The following is an 18,742-nucleotide window of genomic DNA, read 5'->3' as shown; positions in this document are numbered from 1 at the left end:
AACGTATGCCTCAAGGCCCTTGAAAATCAGACCCAAAGTGCCTACTGGAGATCTTGTTGAGGAACAACACAGCCAGCTCCTGTGAGCAAGTCTCCTGGCACAGACAACATTTTGACAATGCAAATCAGCAGCCAAATTATTGTGCTTTGCCTGTAAAATGAGGGGGTTCAGACTATGCATCTGCTCACAGGCTCAGATCAAGTTCTGCATTGGAGCACACCAGCCGTGCACAGCCTCCACCACCTCGTGGCAAGGCGGTACAGGGGAAGGCAAGGCAGCACTCACTGTCTCATCGATGTTAACTTATTTTTTCCAAGAGGGAAAAAAATTCTGCTTAGTCCCCATTACCTAGATAAAAAAGGAAAACCCCTACAACTCCTTTTCTTCCCTTTTTCTAACCAATTTATCTACCTCACATCAAGCATGATCTTGAAGAAAATTCCTGGCATATTTTGTGTCAAAAAACTGAATAATCATCATGACTCTTGAAAGTGCTTACTAGACTGTTCTGTGCATTTGAATATTTTCTTTCACCATTTAGTCCAGTCTTCCATGGGAGTACATCATACCCTTTAATTAAACATTCTTGAGTACTTGGATTTTATCTCACAGATACACCGCACCCTGCTTGTAAAAATTCCATCTCAGGCAGCCAACGTGTTTGACTTATTCCAAAGATGAGTTATTAATTAGAATATCTATAGACCATATATTTATAATCTGGTGCCATCCCTCCCCAGGGAGCCCAAACTTTTATCTGCCAGATTACTTACCTGCAGCTGACACAGAGCCATCACTGGCTGGAATGTAAACCCCATCCTGAGCAACTCCTCACCGCCATGCTCTGAATGAGGAATGGGAGATAGGTCCAGAGGACGTTTTTAAGGCATTCTGGATGTAAACCCCTTGAATTAAATTCACCTCACTTAAAATATGGCTGTAGCTATCTAACCCTGTGGGGTTCCTGAAGCCACCACTGACTTCATCTTGCTTCATTTAGAGAAAACCTCACCTGAGTCGTGAGCTCCTGCAAGTGCAGAGGTGCCAGCAGGATGCTACGAACCATGATTTTGCTCCCCAAAGTGGTCCCCAGTTTCACCCTCACCTGGCACAGCCAGCAGCCTCGTCGCGCCTGATACCAGCTGGGGCAGCAGCCCTGCTCTGACTCAGGGAGGGAAGGACCCAGCCTGCACTCACCGAAGGCAACGACAACCGGCAAAATACTTCCCCCGGCTAAGGGGTATGAGCCGGTGCCAGCCATGAGCTCACCAGCATCGCTCCCTGGCACCGCTGGCTTGCCAGTCTGCTGCAGCACTTTCAGCTGGCTAGGTGTGCCGGCTCAGCCCACTCTCAAAACGTTTAGCAATCGAGAACGGCAATAGCTTCGGGCTGCCACGGCAGCCCAACACCCAAACAGGCAATGGCGCAATGTGAGAGAGGGGAATATTGCATTATCGGGCTCATTAGCCTTCACAGACAACTTGAAGCACCCAAAACTGTATCGTTCCAAAGCGCAGAAGGGACAGGGCAGCCACCCCACAGAAGGAAATCCATAGGAAATCCTGGTGGATGAAAGACGCCCAGGACAGCCGGCAGGAGCCTCCATGAGCAAGCTCTGGGCAGATGACAGCGAGATGATAAGGAGCGAGCGGTGCCTTCCAGCACCGGGTTGGGGCAAGGCTCTGGTACCGCAGGCAGCTGCCAGCACCTGCCAGGCTCGCCCCTCGGGGGGTCGGCATGAACCCCTGGCAGCCAGCCATGCTCAGCCCTTCCCTGGCTCAGTCTGGGAGAAAAGAGTCATCGCAGGCACTGGCGGGTGTTCAGCACGCTGCCCAGCCCCAGTGCAAAGCTCCCACATGGGGCCCTCTCCAGCTCCAGAGAAAAGTTACCAGCCTGGGGGAGCCACCAGAACCAAGGAAAAAAGGGGTCTCCCAATTTTTCTCCTAACACTGGGCTTCATGTCACACCCAAAAGGTGGGACACACCACACTCCTGTCCTCCTGTGCCACCTCGTCCAGCACGCTCGCCTCTGAAACCTTTGATTCTCAGATGTTCCACCTCCTACAAGAAGAGATGGAGCAGCACCAAGGAAGCTAATGTTGCTTGGAAAAAAAAGATAAACACACTCTGGCTGCAGGGAAAGCAACCTCCCGGCAGTTTTGCTGGGGAACTGTGCCCTGGGGAACTGTGCCCTGAGCAGTGGATGCTTTCTGGATTTACTTCTCCTCTGCCTTAGCATGCTGCACAGATATGTGGAGGTATCAGCGTGAGAAAATCTCCTGGTTTGGAAAGCAGGATGCGAGTGAGAGGGGGTTTGAAACAGAGGAGGGAGGAAGAGACCTCTTCCACATTCTCCTTTTGCCCAAGGTAAAGGTGGAGAGCTTTAACAAAAGCAGAATTTAAGCAGACTCCCCCAAAGCAGTGACATAAGAAAGCTCTGACTGCCCACAGAGGGCAAAAGAGTAACACACAAGGGCAGTGCGAGAGGTCAGAGCAGTTTTATGAGGGGCTTTTCTGAGTCAGCATCACTGAAAACAGCAGGAAATATCAGAGGGAAAAGCTTGATCTGAAATCTCTCAGCTGAACACACTCAGATACTGGTTGAGCTTACACCCAAGTGTGAACTCTGAAGCCTGAGCTCCCTTCTGTGTAACAGAGTGAACTGAATCTAACCCAGCCCAAACACCTGCAACATCTGGACACACATCGATGTACAGATGCAGACTGCAGCTTTTGTCAGTCACCAGTTTATCAGAAGTTACTCCCTAGATTTCCTCCTCCTCCTTGCATTTTTGTTTTTTAAGTCCTTCTTTGTTTGTAAGTGCTTACTACTTCTCTCATAAAAAGTATTTATAAGTTCTTTCTTTCTGGAAGTACTGTTCATCCATCCACCCAACTCTGGTCTAAGCCAGAAGCCTTAAAGTATTTCCTCAAACAGATAACTCAAGCCGGGATGGCAATGCAGTGTGGAGAAGCCTCTTCTGGCCCTTTTTATGTTTCTGTTCTTTTTGGAGAAAGAGTGTTCAGGTTGTAATGAAAGGACTGAAAAATGCATTAATCCTTATTAAACCGGTAGAGCCATCTGACAGGGCTAGGACTGGCTGCTTCCTCCCCTCTCCCTCCATGCCCTTCCGCAGTTTCCTCTCCTCTCTTCTGACACTTGTTTGTGTTTGGAAGCAGCACGCTCCCTCCCAACAGACCAGGACAGGGGATGAGAGGGGAAATGTCTGGACACATTTAGTCCAATTAAATGTTGGCATCACATTCAGTCTTTTCAAAAAGCACGTAGGAAACTTTAAACACCAGGCTGGCCGCTGCGAATTGATGCCTCCCCATTTACATTTCCTTGCATCAAAGCCACAAAGAGCGTAGGTATTAATTGTCATCAAGCGTGTCTGCCACAAACTCCTCTTTAATATCACTTACAAATGTTCTGCTAAAACCTTTCGTCTTTCAGCAGATCACTTCATAATCCTATGTCACTGATGAGTTTTGGCAGAGCTAAAGAGCGAACTGTGTTTGCTGCTGACAACTCCCTTCACTTTCCTTTCCCAGCTGCCACAGCAGCAGCAGCAGCAGCAGCGCACACATTCTTCAGGCGCAGTCCCTGCCCGGCATCATCTCTGACTCGCATCACTCCTTCAAAACACTGTGTTTGCTAACAGGGTTTTACACCAAATAAACACATGTGCCCCTGAGCCCTACACACGCGGTCTGCACATCGCCTCCCTGCACATCGCCTCCCGCACCCGCTCCCTCGCCAAGCCGCTGCTCCTGCAGGAAGAGCTGCAGCATAAAGCCAGGCAGCGCCAGCACGGTGGCAGCCCCTGCCCCCCTGACAGCCGGGGGTCCGTGGCCACCGGCCAGGGTCCAACGCGGGCCCTGCTGCACAGCAGGTCACAGCCCTGCCAGAAGGCACTGGACATTTTAACTTCTGGGGGAGAAAGGAGCAGCTAGGGAGGGACAGGCACAGCTGGCTCTCTCCCGCTATTTTTCTCTTTGTGTGTGTGTTAAACAATGAAATCTTGTTCTTCCTACCCCTGCGAAGGGTCCTTTAAAAATGAATGAGACTAGTCATATAAATGAATTAAGGGTCAGTTTACAGTGTTATTAAATTAAATGCTTTATATGCAGTAACTGAAGAGTTTGGTAGAACTCATGAAACTAGATTCAGACCTCAGAGGCTTTCCAGGGTGGCTGGAAGCGTTTAAGGGACTAAACAGAAGAAATTCAAAAGCTCAGCACTCGCTGCAACATCCAGACCAGCAACATAGTTCCACACTACTGCTACAGCTCTGCCCTCCAACATGTGTTCGCAGCTCTGATGAGACCCAACCGCAAGTTCAGGACTAAATGTACTGAGGCACGTCCCCAGCTGATCTCAGCATACAGTGCATGCCTGGAATCCAGCTGCACAGATAGGTCCCCAGTCACCGCCTGCCAGCTGAACGCTTGTGGAGCTGCACACTGACGGAGCAGCACCCCGCCTGCACTGTACTCATGCTGCCGAAAGCGAGTAGATGCTCTCACCTTGCTTTTAACGAAGGCTTGGTCCACCCCATTTAAAACACACTTTAAGGCGCAGGAATCTTTGAGGACAGGAAAAACCTCCCATCGCTTCTCAGTTTTGGAGAAGAAAAGGTGTGCACAGCAGCGCACCAAGACAAACAACCTGTGCTGCTCGTTACAAGTTTTGGTACCTGCACGATAGGGTGGCCCCCCGCAGATGCCTTCACAGCCCCTCGACTGCCTTCTGTCTCATAATGAGCTCGGTGGTGGGATTTCGGCTGCACTTCAATACGCAGTTCATAAGGTCCTGAGTGAGATGGCAGCTGCCAATCAAGGGCAGGCAGGGATGGGCTATAATGGAAAAGAAAACATATTAAAAATTAACATCAAGTACACTATCACAAACCACAAGCATCCAGCACTATTACTTTAGAGACCGTGCTTCGCAGTTCATCCTTCACCATCTTACATTTAAAATTTCATCAATATGGGTAATGCCACAACATAAGTAATTTAGAAGGCAATGGTTATTTTATGAAGATTTACAGGTCAAGAATAGCTGGTGGCCCAGATGCTACCCAATTTGTAACCAAAATGGAAAAATGTTAAGACACAGCTTACAAAGATCTTAATATATTGATTCTTGAACCAAAGAGAAAAAAAAAGGTAGGCAGGAAGATGCAGAGGAACCTACTGCTTTCACTGCTGTGAAAGTGAATGCCAAACCAGCTCTGGAGGGGTTCTACATTTAATGAATCTAATGGATTTCAACAAATCTGCTCAGTTTGCAGGGGGTGGAAAGAAGAAAAAAAGCCGTTTCCAGCTTCCTTCCCAACAGAAAACACGTCAGAGGGTCTCAAAGTGAAGCCAATCTCATTCTGGTCCATGCACACAAGGGAGCAAGCTCTGAGGTCAGAACTCACAAGTCCTACCAACGGTGACGCACAAGCCCGAAGGAAACCCAGCTCACTCTTCTGGCCCCGTATTGAGTCTTCAATTAACTGAAATATTATGGACTCATTACCACTGCAAAAGCAAGCAGGGTTGACATCATGCAACGGTGGGGAAAGTGTCACTCTTAGGAACCCAACTCCAGTGTAAAACCAGTCTAGGAAATAGTCAGGAGAGCTTGGCTGTGAGGAACGCCAAGTCGATGCTTTGGGTTGAAAAAAAAATAAAAAAAAAGAGGCAAACAAGCACCGTAGAAACAGCAGGCCTGAGACAAATGTATTGATCTTGAAATTGAAGCAAAAAGCTTCACAATGAAAACACTGATTTCATGTTCAGCATATATTCTTCCCTTTGGCGAATTCTCCGCACCAGGTGCCCTTCAGGAGCCTTGACAAAGAACTACGCAGCACAACCCCACATGCTACCCTGCCTCCCTACACCAAACTTCATCCTCTCTCCACCACCCCGGAGAAGATGCCCAGCGAACAGCAAATCCCAGTCCCCGTCCCACGGAGCAGGGCTACCTGCCACAGCGAGAGGGCTCCTCCGGCCGCAGCAGCGGTGAGGGAGCTGGAAGGCTGACGAGCCTGGTGGGGGCTGGCCCTGGGGGACCCCCGTGCCCCTGCTACATCACAGCCCACATGAGCCGGCAGGGGGAAAGGATGCAGAGGAGCTTCCGCGCTGGCCACGCATTGCAAGCACACATCCAGCTGCAGACTGAGCACTCCATTTGCCACCCCAGTGACCCATGTGCTCGCAGCTCCTCAGGCACGCAGCCCTCACATCCCCCAAAGCGTCCCTGCTGCCGCCCACTGCAGGACAGAGACTTTAACCACTTCCACTGGCTTTTATTTTGCTTTTCCCTTATTTATTTTTTTTAGTGCTTATCCAGCCCATTATCACCAGCATATCTAACATGCATCTGCTAGTGCATCAGTGCACATACACCGGTGGGACTTCAGACGGTGCTGTGTTTCTCTACACTATCTTTCTTCGCTGCTTTTAAGTTTGAGCCACGTGATTTGAACGCCTACAGACACGCACTACGTGCATTACAGGGCTCAGCTGAAGCCACCAAGTCCTTGCCCTGGGTGCGGACAGGACCACCCGCCCTGCGTGGGCACTCCTGATACCCGAGCCCAGCTTGATCCAAACCTCCAGCCGTTCTGCTCTCCAGCCCTCAGGACAGGGAGCATCCTCACAAATAACAGAGGGGGAGAAAGTATCCACACAGTTCCCAGCTCAGCCCAGACGGAAGCCTGGCCAACAGAAAGATGCTCCTCTGTGAGGGCTCCACGAACATCTGGGCCCAGCAGCAGCCCGTGGGGCACCCTCTGCAGAGGCAAGACCCTGCCAAGCACAAATCCTGAACCTGGCTGCCCCCCCACCAAGCACAGGAGCTCCAAGGACGCTGCACCTTCCCAGCTCCTGCGCACGCTGCTCCCCCAGAGCGGCCAGGGCCCATCCCGGGGGTGAGGAGAAAGTCTTCCACTGCTAGACGCTCGTACAAAGCGCAAGGTGATGGCAAAAAATTACAGGCTCTCAACCACTGTATATAGCCGCTACTCTGCCTACCACACTAGGTACACATACTTTAATTTGAAAATGTCTGGAAAAAAACCCAAAATTCTGGATAAGCCACATTTGACTAATGATAAATGACAGACAGAAGAGCAAAACAGCTGTGTCTCTCCTGGTGATGATCAGCACACATTTTTAAACAGATGTTTCTAGTTTCAAGTAAATTCTCACTTGCTGGATCTTCTTTTTTTCTGAGGACACAACATCCATCAGATTAGAAATTTTTAACACTTAATTAAAAAGGACAACTCTGACTGGCAGCAGGTAGCCCTCAGGTGAAGAAGGATTTGTTTTAAGATGCGTGGAAGTAAGTAATAGCTCCAAAACTAATTACATCTCTTTAAAAAAACAAAGAAAAAAACCCACAAACCCCCCCTTCAAATCAGCACCTGAAAATGTCAATATAATTAAGTTGTACAATTCATGTTCTCAAATAAAGCCCGAAAACAAAAATATAGTTTGCTGCTAGCCTGCAATCTATTGTTGAAATTCCAAAATACCACCTGCCCGATTATAAATTGACAATTAATGGCAGTTTTCCTGATAAAGGAAGCCGAGTGATGCCTTTAACAGTGTCATGGGCTGGGGCTGTCAGAGCTATTTCCTATGTTAGGTTATCTTCATCGTGCATTTAATTTCCTGTGGCTAAACATGGTTAAAGGAAAAAGTCACCAAGCGAATGGTGTAGTGGTAAAATAAAATCTGGTAGCTGCAAACAAGCCTTATCAACTTGAAAAGGCCCAAAGCACCTCACCCAGGCAGCGCCACGGGGAGGGGAGCAGAGCCCCTCCACAGGGTCAAGAGGAGAAAGGGAAGGTCTTGGCGCAGGATGCCTGGCCAGCACGCGCTGCCGCATTCCCCTCGGATCCAACTTTCCACCAGCTGAAAACCTGTCCCATGCCTTTCCAGGCTGCAATAAATCTAACTGTCGCCCCCCGAACGCCACGCAGAGGGACGCTGCGGCGAGGTGGCTTTGCAAAACCCGGTGCTGGGCTGCAGAAAACTTGCTCAATGCAACTGGGTCCTACATAAATCAGATTACAATACAGATGAATAGTGATTTATTTTGCATCCACCAGATACAGAGTATGATTAAATCAAAAACAGATTATCCAGTCTGGCTGACTTCTGCCTTTAGCAGAGAGATTTATCAAGTTACAGAAAGCAAAAAGGAAAGATACTAAGCAGCACACTGGAATAAAGACAGCGAGGAAACAAAGCCAAAAACTTCTACTGACCTTTGCAAAGGTGTTTAAGCCCCATTTTCACATGGCTGCTATGCAATCGGGAATTAAATTACCATTACATTTTCTAAGCTACTAGATGCCCAAGGCCACTTGAAAAAAGAGGCATGCGAGCATCTTTGGCCTTACCTAGGCTGCTGTGCGACAGGCGTCGGAGGGCTCGCCAGCCCCATGCGGGGGCTAGTCCGTGGCAGGGGGCACAACCCAGCCAGCGGCTCTGCCACCCTGGGAAAGCCGGCTGGCAAGCGTGGCTCAGCACCCAGAGCAAAGCAAGGGACTCGGCAGGAGCATGGCTGAGGCTCAGTGCCCTGCACTCGACCCATTTTCTCTAACAGGGAGTGTTCCTTCAGAAACAAAAACATAAACTAGAGAAACCACAGGGCTGCTGAAACTTTTGCCAGGCTGCCAGCTTGCCCCTGCTCCAACTGTGCACCAAATGCAAATATGGTTACAATTTATTATTTATTACCCATGTCTCACATTGAAGCGGATGCCTGTTAAAGACCTTTGGGTGTTTTCTGGAAAAGTGAGAAAACAACGGTGATGCCTATATGTCCACCAACTTGACTGTGGTCAGAAAGACATACCCACTTTATATTTCACCTATGAGTTAACGCGGGTAGATTTTTTCTCTTTTTCTTTTTTTTTTTTTTAATTTCCTGTCTGACAATTGAGCAATCCGGCTGCGAGCTGTTAAAATAGATGCTGCGTCCCACCCCAGACTTGGCTGGGCTTTGCTGGCATGCGGAGCAAGTAGCTCCTCCGTGGAGTGCATGTGGCACTGGATTTCCTCATGCTGCAGTCTGAGAATGAGCGCTGTCGTCATACGCCCAGACAATACTACTGTCCTACAATCTCACATTCAGAGATCGATTTGCATGGGAAGTTTTGCATCTGTTGGCTTAGAGAAAGAACAAGAAACTATTGCTGGGGGAATGGAGATAACAAGTGGCTGGCAGCGCATTTCTGCTCGTTCTGAATTTAGAATCACATGGTGCTAAAACAAGCTGGTGAAGGAAGGCCATTAATAAGATGCTCACAGGGGTGTTTGAATGAACTGAAAAACAGGCAGGAGAAAGCGTGGGGAGGATTACATCAAACAAGCAAACCAACCAACAAAAAATCAGTTCATTCAGACAGGCTTCCAAGCAGTCTTCAGCCCTATGGTGCAGCAACCTAATGCAATCAATTAATCAATTAATGCAACCAATTAATCAATTGCTACGTGGGGGCAAACCCGACTTGTTAAAGCATCTAAATACCCCCATCCCCACGAATATGGCAAGAGAGAGGAAAAGAACAGAGGCATTGTGGGCTCTGCCCTGCCTGCTCTCCCTGCCCCTCAATTAATACTAATGAGCCCCAGGAGATGGTCACCGACACACAGCCACCAGTCCCCACTTCACTGGGTCTTGCCCAGACAGCCCTGCCTTTGCTTTGTCTGAGGGACTTCCTCTGGCTTGCCATAAACACGCAAGTTGGCCATGAATGCGCAGGTCAGCAAATCCGGTGCTGCTGCACGGGGGACCATGTCTTCTTAAGATAGCTGGTGCCCTTTCCCATCTTCAGAAAGTCCCAGTTTATCGAGAAACTCAGCTTCTCCCAAGTAAGGCGACCCCCTATCTCATGATCTGGAACAAAACATCTATGTAAAAAAAAATTTAAAAAATGTAAAAAGGGCAACAAAGGTCCACAAATCAAAAGAAAGAAGGAAAAACACATGCGACATTTTAAAATCATGATGTTTAAGGAAATCATATGGTTTGGGGCCTCAGTGGACAATTTTTGCATGCTTGGGTTTAATACTGTCACAGTCACAAAAGTGGAATCCAAAAAATCCACAAAAACTAAACTAGCCCAGTGATGCAGATAAAAGCCAAACGTGCTCTGGCAGCGGGCAGACTGGTACCCAGCCCTCACTGCAGCCTCCCTCTGCAAAACGGCATGACCCTGTGCCTGTGAGGTCAAGGACATACAGGTATATTTTTGAGGTTGAAAAAGAGACTCCAGCTAAATAAAATGTGGCTTTCAACGGTTAAAAATATAAACTGTACAAGAAGATACAGTAGGGGGCTTTTATAAGCCACCTGGAGCTGGGTGTCTATTTCTGGAAGCTCCTTTTTGGTGTGGTAGACCTCATACATGCCATACGTCCAACCAAGAAACCCCACCATTTCTCTTCCCCCTCCCCTACAAAACACTACATTTAATGAAAACTCAAGTGTTACAGGCCAACATACTTCCTGGATTAAACTGATGATGCCTGAAAGAAGTACAACACATTGCTCTTCAACGAGTATGGAACTGTCTCTAGGAAATTTCAGGCTGTGTTTGGTCAAATACAGAGGCTAAAGAGGAAGTCCTAAAAAATGTGTAATATACTCAGAAACCCAGCACTTCCATGAGCGCCTATACTTTTGGTTGTAATATAGGATGATTTGGGACATGCTAATGAGCAGGTAAAAAATAAAAATGGGATTTTAGCTTCGGAAACAGCTACTAACAGTGCCCCAGTACCCAAGGGCAGAAGCCCAGCCATGTACGTCCACTTCGGCTTTGGCATTTTTGCCTGTGAGAGATTCTGCATTGCACAGCACTGCAGAGCAGCAGGGAATGTCACTGAAAGGAACGCGACTGGGACAGCGAGGGCTTGGGAAAGCACAGCATCACCTGCTCATGCCATCACTGCCTGCTAGAGCGCTTCTTTTGAAACTATTTGCCACGTTAACTATAAAAGGACTACAGGCAGAAGCTTCTCACATTTGAGTGAGATAGCACAATGCACAAATCCTGAACTATTGGTCTGGAAAAGGCACGGTCCCCATCGCTACCTCAGGGCTCGTTCTGAAGCATCCTCAGACAATCTCTGCCCCGTCTCGTTTCCTGTATCCAAAGGTTTGGCATGAGGCCCTGGGCTGCAGCCAAAGCACCATGGGCAACCCCCCAGCACAGCTGGGTGACCCCATGTGGCTTCAGCCCTGGCTCTGCCCGCCCACCCTGCCTCGCAGCCTCAGCACCCGTGCACCAAGCCCCACACAGGAGCACAGCCACGCGCCCACAGCCCGGGGGGTGCCAGCCCCAGCCTGCTCCCAGAGCCCGCAGCCCCGGGGGTCCTGCTCCCAGAGCCCGCAGCCCGAGGACCCGGCTGAGCCGCTGGGCTCACAGCCCTTGCAAGCACCCGAGGGAAGCACGAGGCACAGAAAGAACAGAAAGTGTTTCTGTTAGGGCGGGCGTTATTATGTATTATACCTTATTATGGACTCGTTATTCCCTTGCTCTGGGACTTGGAAAGCCTAAAGTGGGTAGAGCTTTAATTACACCAAATGAAAAACATAATCAATTTTTAAAACAACAGAAAAAAGTGGTTTCCCTCTCAGGCTGATGCCCGCCACAAAACCCTGGGAAGGGCGACGGCACCTGGCTGAGGGTATGCCCGATCTGGCTCCCTCCTGCCCCCAAAGAGATGGGAATGCCAGAGAGGGAGGGAAAGGCGTCAGTGATTTTCCAAGGCACGCTGGCTTTTGATGAAAACTGTACCGCATATTCAGGAAGAGACAGAGGAGGTAATCAAATCTGGTTATCTCAAAATCATTATGACCGGCTAGATTTTGGAGCCCAAGTTGTTTTTTGGAACCCACCCCTCCAGCCCTTGTGTTTGAAATAGAACAGATGTGTAACATAACAGGAAAAAAATCCAGCTCTGTTGTGACAAATTCTTAACAAATTTTTTTGGAAAGATTTAAAATAACAGTTTCTGTTGCGTAGGCTGTGATCCTGTTGACGTCCGTGCTCACTTGCCCAGCGCTTTCATATACATAAAACGGGAGGTATTTTCGGTGGAAGGAAGCACGGTCAGTGTATCTGATTGGTAAAATAACTTAAAATCACATTTCACCAGTAACTTCCAACTGCCCTAGAGCACGAGTTAATGAGATCACATGGAAACATATTGTGAACCAGGAAACATATTTTATAGAAGACCAAAACAGTGGAAAAAAATGTTAAGTACACAACGTAGTGGGGCTCCGTTTTGTACACTTCACCTTTGTTGTCTGTGTCAGCGCGCAGGCATGCCGGCTGCCCCCGACGGACAGCAGCACAGCACCCACAGCCCCCGCTGCCACTGAAGGGCACAAGCCGGATCGGTCCTACCAGTGCCCTGGAAGCGCTGGGCAAAGAGCAGCCCCCCGGCGCAGGAGCCGGCCGGCGGCCCCTCTGACCAGCGCGGGCTGCTCAGCACTGCAGTGGGAGCACGTGGAAGGCTTTGCTGAAGTACGTGGGAAGGCTCCAAAGAGTCGCCCGGTGTTAGAAGCCTCTATCCCAGCGCTGAAAGGCAGCCAGTGCCCACCTCCAGGTGGCCGGACCCAAAGGGGTTGCCACACTTCCCAACGTGGAACCGAGCGTGGGTCCTGTGAGAAGCTTGGGCAACGCGGAGAGGAGGAGAAGGAGAATGATGAGGAAGTGGACTGCAGCACGACATGCTGTAACGCAAAGGGCTGTGGGCTGCTCAGGCTCAGTTTGGGGAGCCAGTACGTAGCAGAGAGGTGCTGGCTGGAGAAGAGTGAGGCTGCCAAGGCTGAGAGCCAGGGCGCGCATCCCTAACTCAAACATTTCAGCCCACTTCTTTCATTCTGAGAAAATGCAAAAGCAGGAGGCCAGGTGTTCGGGGGGGTGGGAGTGGCTGGAAGAGGAGAGGGGGTGGCCATTACAGCCAGCGACTGAGCACAGCCTGCAAACTTCTGGAAAACAAAACTGTCCTCCTGCAGCATGTGCTTCTGTCTATACAGCCTTCAGAAGACCTCAAAATAAAGACCAACACCGAGATCAAAACAGAAAGCAATGGATGTAACTCAGACTCTGGCTGTTCTGCAGTTCTCCCTACCCAGGGTCCTCCTGCGATAAATTAATGCGACCAGTATATTAAGTATGATCAGCTGACAAACACGATTTTCTTCTTTCAACACAAAAGCAGTGGGGAAGAGGGAAAAAATAAAATCACTGTCCAGCAAGGGCAGGAAGGAAGGACAACTGATAAGCAGCTTTCAGGTGTAGTGAAGTAAAAGCTGAAATAATGCACAAAAGAACCATACTCCTATTCCATTTGTACTCACTGTCTACAAAGCGTAAATGTAAAAAGCCCTGTAACAGCCACAATAACGAGCCCAGCTCCTTGTCCTGCAACAAAACCTAAGACAGGATGATCCATTTCAAGTAAAGCCAGAGGTCTGATGGTACCGAACTGTCTCGCTGCCTGACAAGCTTCTGAATGCCCCATGTCCAGACTGCCAGGGCTGGGGCTCGTCCCCCAGGAAGCAGATAACCAGTTACAACCCACGTGTGGCCAGCTCCTAGAACAGCCTCTTTAACCCCCGCAGGCTTTATGCGTGGTCACACCACGGCAACAGCGGAGGCAGCATCACAAGACAGGGCTACGCGCAATGGGTAGATGGGCAGATTTGGCAGGAGACAGAGACAGAAAGGGCAAGGAGGGGAAAAAAGCATGCAATAAAGATACTGTCAGGATTGCCCTCCAGGCTGGGGTTCCTTACCTCATGTAGGATGTTGGAGACAGAGACTTTGGTTTGGCCCACTGGTAGGGATGCTGTGGCACAGACAGGTACTGCTCGCAGAAGTTTCCCTTCCTGATGTGCTGAAAGCTGGAGAAATCTTCTGGTGACAAATCGGCGGTTGGCGATATGGTCCCGTGATCCTCGCCAGCCGGTTCAGTTTTGAGAGTCATGGACGGGGTATGGTCGATGGCAGTCTTCCTTGACTTGATGGGAATCCCATCGTTCATATCTATGGTGCTGTCGGTGGTGAGGGCGTTGATGGCGGCAACGATGGCGGAGCTGGTGTACTGGTTAGTGTTCCCCAGCCACGTCTCATCGGTGATGCTCACTCGTGGTGAGTTCTGTGGGGAAGGTGTGGGGGAGTGGTGCGGGGAGTAGGAGGTCTGCCGGCCGTTGAGGCTATACTTTCTCTTGTTGCAGGGAGACGGAGGTCTGGAGTTGCGAGCCCCCAGCCAGTTCTCCTCTGTGATGCTCGTCCTGGGAGACGTTGACGGAGAGTGCCTTGGGGAACTGAGCAGAGTGCAGGCCACCATGCTGCGCTGGTAGCCCTCCTCTGTGTCAGTGGTCTTCGGAGAGACGCACGGCGACTGCCACGGGGAGGTCTGGGGTGACGTGTACGGATACGAGTAGTTGGACTCGTAGGAAGACGCTTCAGAGTTGCAGCTTCTGGAAGACAAGCTACTCGCTGGACTCAGGCAGGACGGGTCTCTGTACGCCTCGATGTTCGGTAAGTTCAAAGTGGCAGTGGAAGGTGACCGCTTGGCATTTGGGATGGCCTCCTCAACCTCATCATGGAAAAACTGGTTATTGTTATGATGAAGTCCCATGTAAGAAGTGATCTCAATTCTAGGGCTCTCTAGCGCTGGAGCTCCATTAGGTCTGATGTTTGGTGGCAGGTAGTAGTCGGAGGCCCCACCATCGATGTGTCCTCCGTAACCAGAAGGATGATTTGTTGATGGGACAACTGAAATGACGGGATTTGATGCCTGAAGGCCATGACATGGAGTTGACAATGAGGAATGTGCCACATTTAGAGGCAAGCCAGCATTTACATTTGAAGATGTATAATTATAGTGTTCTAGAAAACAAACAGACAAACAAAAAAAGAATGATATGAGGTGCGGCACAAATATACTTGCTCAGTAACATACCCCGCTGGAGTGGAGGGACATGGCACAACACACAAAAGCACAGCTCTCCATAACAACCCAGCCGACAGGCACACCGCGCCAGCGGAGAAGCTGTGGACCAGCATCCTTGCCAATGCTGGTAGCCGAACAGCACAAGACAAGCTATCTTGGGAGGGCGATGTATGCAGACTGAGTTTGTCTCGAGGACACTCTTCCTATGCAAACCTTCAGAGCAAATAATCGAGTCTTCAGACAACGGTACTTCAGCGTTCACACCCTGCAGTGCTGCTCGAGAGATGTGCTTTTATGTAAGTGGGCCTAATTGCCTCCCTGAGAAGTTGGAATACACAAAAAACACAAGACGAAAAACAAAAGTGGAGGCAGACTAAAGCAAAGAACCGATCAACTGCATCCTGTTAAAAAAACTATGCACAACCAAAATTTCCATTACAGCAAGTTTCCAACTGGTTCCAGTTAACTAGGATTTTGGAACAAGATGGATCTATTGACCTGCTCTGGTTTCTGGGACCACTTATCCCTCCAGCCCAACTGGCAGAGGCCAGGTGAAGGATAAACATGGATGTCTCACTACTTTGCGATAGCTGAAATTCCACTAAAATTGCTGGTTATTGTGCACGCCACGTCGAGCGCTGCCAGCAGCGCACACTCGGCCAACGGTCTAACCATTGAGCAGCTCCGGGTGTATAAAAGCACTAGCAGAGCTGCATGGTTGGCGTGGAAACCTGGAAGGTGACAGATCACATCACAGACCTGCACCAACGGGCTCCTTGCCCACACGCAGGGGAACAACCTGCCCTTCGCATGCCTCCAGACCTGCTGCGCGACGGGGACCAGCAGCAAAAAGCTGGTCCACAGGAGACTGTCCCTGCCTCGCCTTGCTGCCACTCTGCTGAAGGGACTCCTTCAGCGCTGCCCCTCCAGCTCAGGGCCGCCTGCGTGTCTCCCATTGCCAGACGGAGACACTGGTGGGCTGCGCGTGGGGAGCCCACAACCAGGAGCAGCATGCCCCTGGTGCTGCGAGCTGTGATGGGAGCAGGAGCCACCCACCCTCCTGATGCTGGGAGGCTCTGCAGCCCCTGCACCGGCTCGTCTTGCCTTACTGAGACAAGGCAGCAAAACTTTTCTATCAGAGACAACAGCCACTGAACTCTGAGCCTGGCTAACGCCGTTCTGCGGGTTGCCCCCAGCCCCACGCTGCGCTTGCAGCACACCCGCCTTCCCCAGGTTCATTCCGGCAGCAGCACTTCCCTGCAGGACAGAGGGGAAACCCTGCATCCCCCCAGCCACAGCCGGTCCGCACGGGGAGCCTGCCCCTTCCCCTCGCGGGGGGCAAGCTCCCTCGGCCGCCCCCCTTGCCCACCTTCCCTAGGAGACAGGGAAAAGCTGCGTTAATTACTGCAGCTGTTATTCCCAACACGACCCGCTCCCGGGAGCGCTGCAAATGCAAAGGAGCCTCCACGCTGGCCGCAGCAGCGCAGCCGGCTATTGTCTTTCTTTTGTTTATCAGCTCAGCCCTCTCTGGTGTCATCCTCCGGCGATCCCACTCGCCTTTCTTGCTGGCAACGACTCCAAGGCAAACGGTACTTAGGAAAAATTATTGTGCTGTCGCAGTTCCACAGCAACTCTGTGATGTTCCAGCTGATGCATGTCATGTCAGGTAACAGTCAGGAACGATGAGCAACACCACCTTTTGAACTCACTCTCTCGCCTGCCTTCAGAGACCGCCCGTTTACTGAGGAAGGGTCATTAAATTACACCGGAGCATGCCACAAATAAAACCGGATTATTCAAAATATGCTGCAGCTTCACGCTCCATTCAAACAAGGCAGGCAGGAGCTATGGGGAAAGAGGTGCTACTCTGACAGGGGTAATCGACTGCAGTGGTCACAGCGAGGTGCAGACCTGCCTGAGAGATCACAGTCCTCTCCTCCCAAAATTAGTCCCCTATAGTTGCTGCCGGGCCACATGGCCGCTCTATGCCACCACAACCACCACCACCTGCATTGAAAAAAAAATATAACCAAGTGGTACAGCAGTGGTAAGATCTTCTCCGTTTCAGAAATCAGCTCAGAGAAAGGGTCTAAGCAGTGCCGGTAAGGCAGCTTCAGTGCCTTCCCTGCTTCCTCCAGCTCCAGAGGAAGGTGATGTCCTTGGCACTGCACTGCTGCCAGGACGCTGGCCAGGCACTTCCACATACATCCCCCGGGCCTTTCCACGGCCTCCTGGCCTGGCATGCAGATGGATGGCACTGGTGACATGGCACAGCTGGGTGGCACCTCCAGTCTGTCCCCACCACACAGCCAGACAGCTCCCCCCCAGGCAGGGGACCACGGGCTCCGCAGGCTGCCCCGGCTCCGCGCCCACCAGGTGGGCTTTACAGGCGGGAGGCAACAGCAGCATCCGCTGGCTGTAGAATCAGTGCCTTTAGGTCTTTTATTAAAAATAAATAGGTAAAGAAACAAAATAACAGGGATAATTATTACTGGCGTGAAAAGCGCTGTGAGCCCAGCAGTTCTCTTAAAATCTAGTGCACGACTAGGGTGAAATTCAAACACCAAAGTCTGCTGGAGATCTGCAGCCCAGGCTGAGCAATATAAAAGCTCAGACCAGCCTTCGGAATCCAGTTTAAAAAAAATTATATTCATATATATATATATATATATAATTTAAAAGAAAGCCTCAAGTGTTCCAAGAAACAAGTTCCCCTAACGCAGGTGGCAAGTAATAGTCTCTCTAGAGTTATTATGTGTATTTTTTAAGTGACCTTTTAAAGGGCCAAGAGATACACTGTGTCATACAACTTCTCACATAACAGTACTCAAAATTGAGAGAAGCAAGATCCAAAGACTTCCCAATACACTCAGGTATCTTACATTTCCAGGCAGCACACAGAAAGCATGCCCACCAAATACAAAAGCCCCGAAGCCAGAACTAGGAACGGGACCCAGTCCTCAGCTTGTGAGCTAAAACCCACCAGCTATAATTTCTGGAAAAGCACGTTCTTCTCCATAACTTCTGTACTGACAAAATTCATCACATACACATACAGAGTCAGCGTTCGTAACATGCTGATGCTTTCCTCACCAGGGGGAATTAGGGCCAGTCTTGAGGGACAGGAGAGAGGAGGGTGCAAAAGCATGAAACTGCATCGCCTAACGCAGCTGTGCCGCGTTACCTGACAGCAACGGCGTGGACAAGAGGCAGGTACGCTTCAACCTGGGGCTGCTGCCACGACCTTGAGCCACAGAGGCCCCCAGCGCCTTACGTGCATTTAGTACCAAGTCACTTCCAGTAGTGTATTTTAATATCTTGAGCCCAACCCAGTATCGGATAGAGCAGCGCAGGTCTGCAACAGCTCTGTTCCAGCAAATCCACACTTGCATTAAGTGTAACTAGGACAAGAAACTGGACCCCTTGATTTGCGAGCACACCTTCACATCTTACATTTCACTTTGTGACAACATAAAAAATTCAGATTTTTTTTTTCTCCAGTTAATTTCGCAGAGCAAAGGTTTTATTCCTTTCTACTGTTAATGGGCTGATCCTGCAAGGCACCGGGCACAGGGCACCATCAGGTTTTATTCACATTCTTGAAGCAGGAATGCTGACCACCTGCAGCTCAGAGGGGCTTTGCAGAGGTGAGGGCTATTTTACCTTTCTAAAGACAAAGCCACGACTAGGTCCATGCTTAAATTCATGTTTCAAAATTGCCTAATGGAGTTAGGTACTTCTCTCA

The 18,742-nt window shown here is 50.0% G+C and overlaps 1 protein-coding gene across 9 annotated transcripts in view; it reads right to left on the bottom strand.

Annotated features, from left to right (window-relative positions):
• NFATC1 (nuclear factor of activated T cells 1) overlaps nt 1–18,742 on the bottom strand; it is a 111,943-nt gene that overhangs the window by 87,841 nt on the left and 5,360 nt on the right. For all 9 annotated transcript variants that reach the window (XM_056331455.1, XM_056331456.1, XM_056331459.1 and 6 more), the window contains exons 2-3: nt 13,835–14,933; nt 4,701–4,860 (exon numbers count right to left, since the gene is read on the bottom strand). In XM_056331455.1, the coding sequence (XP_056187430.1) occupies nt 4,701–4,860; nt 13,835–14,933 (1,259 nt within the window). The remainder of the gene's footprint in view (nt 1–4,700; nt 4,861–13,834; nt 14,934–18,742) is intronic.

This window comes from Falco biarmicus, chromosome 3 (genome assembly GCF_023638135.1).
Source record: "Falco biarmicus isolate bFalBia1 chromosome 3, bFalBia1.pri, whole genome shotgun sequence".
Taxonomy (NCBI): Eukaryota; Metazoa; Chordata; class Aves; order Falconiformes; family Falconidae; genus Falco; species Falco biarmicus.
The sequence above is the reverse complement of the archived record's forward strand: the minus strand, read 5'-3'. Positions and strand labels throughout refer to the sequence as shown.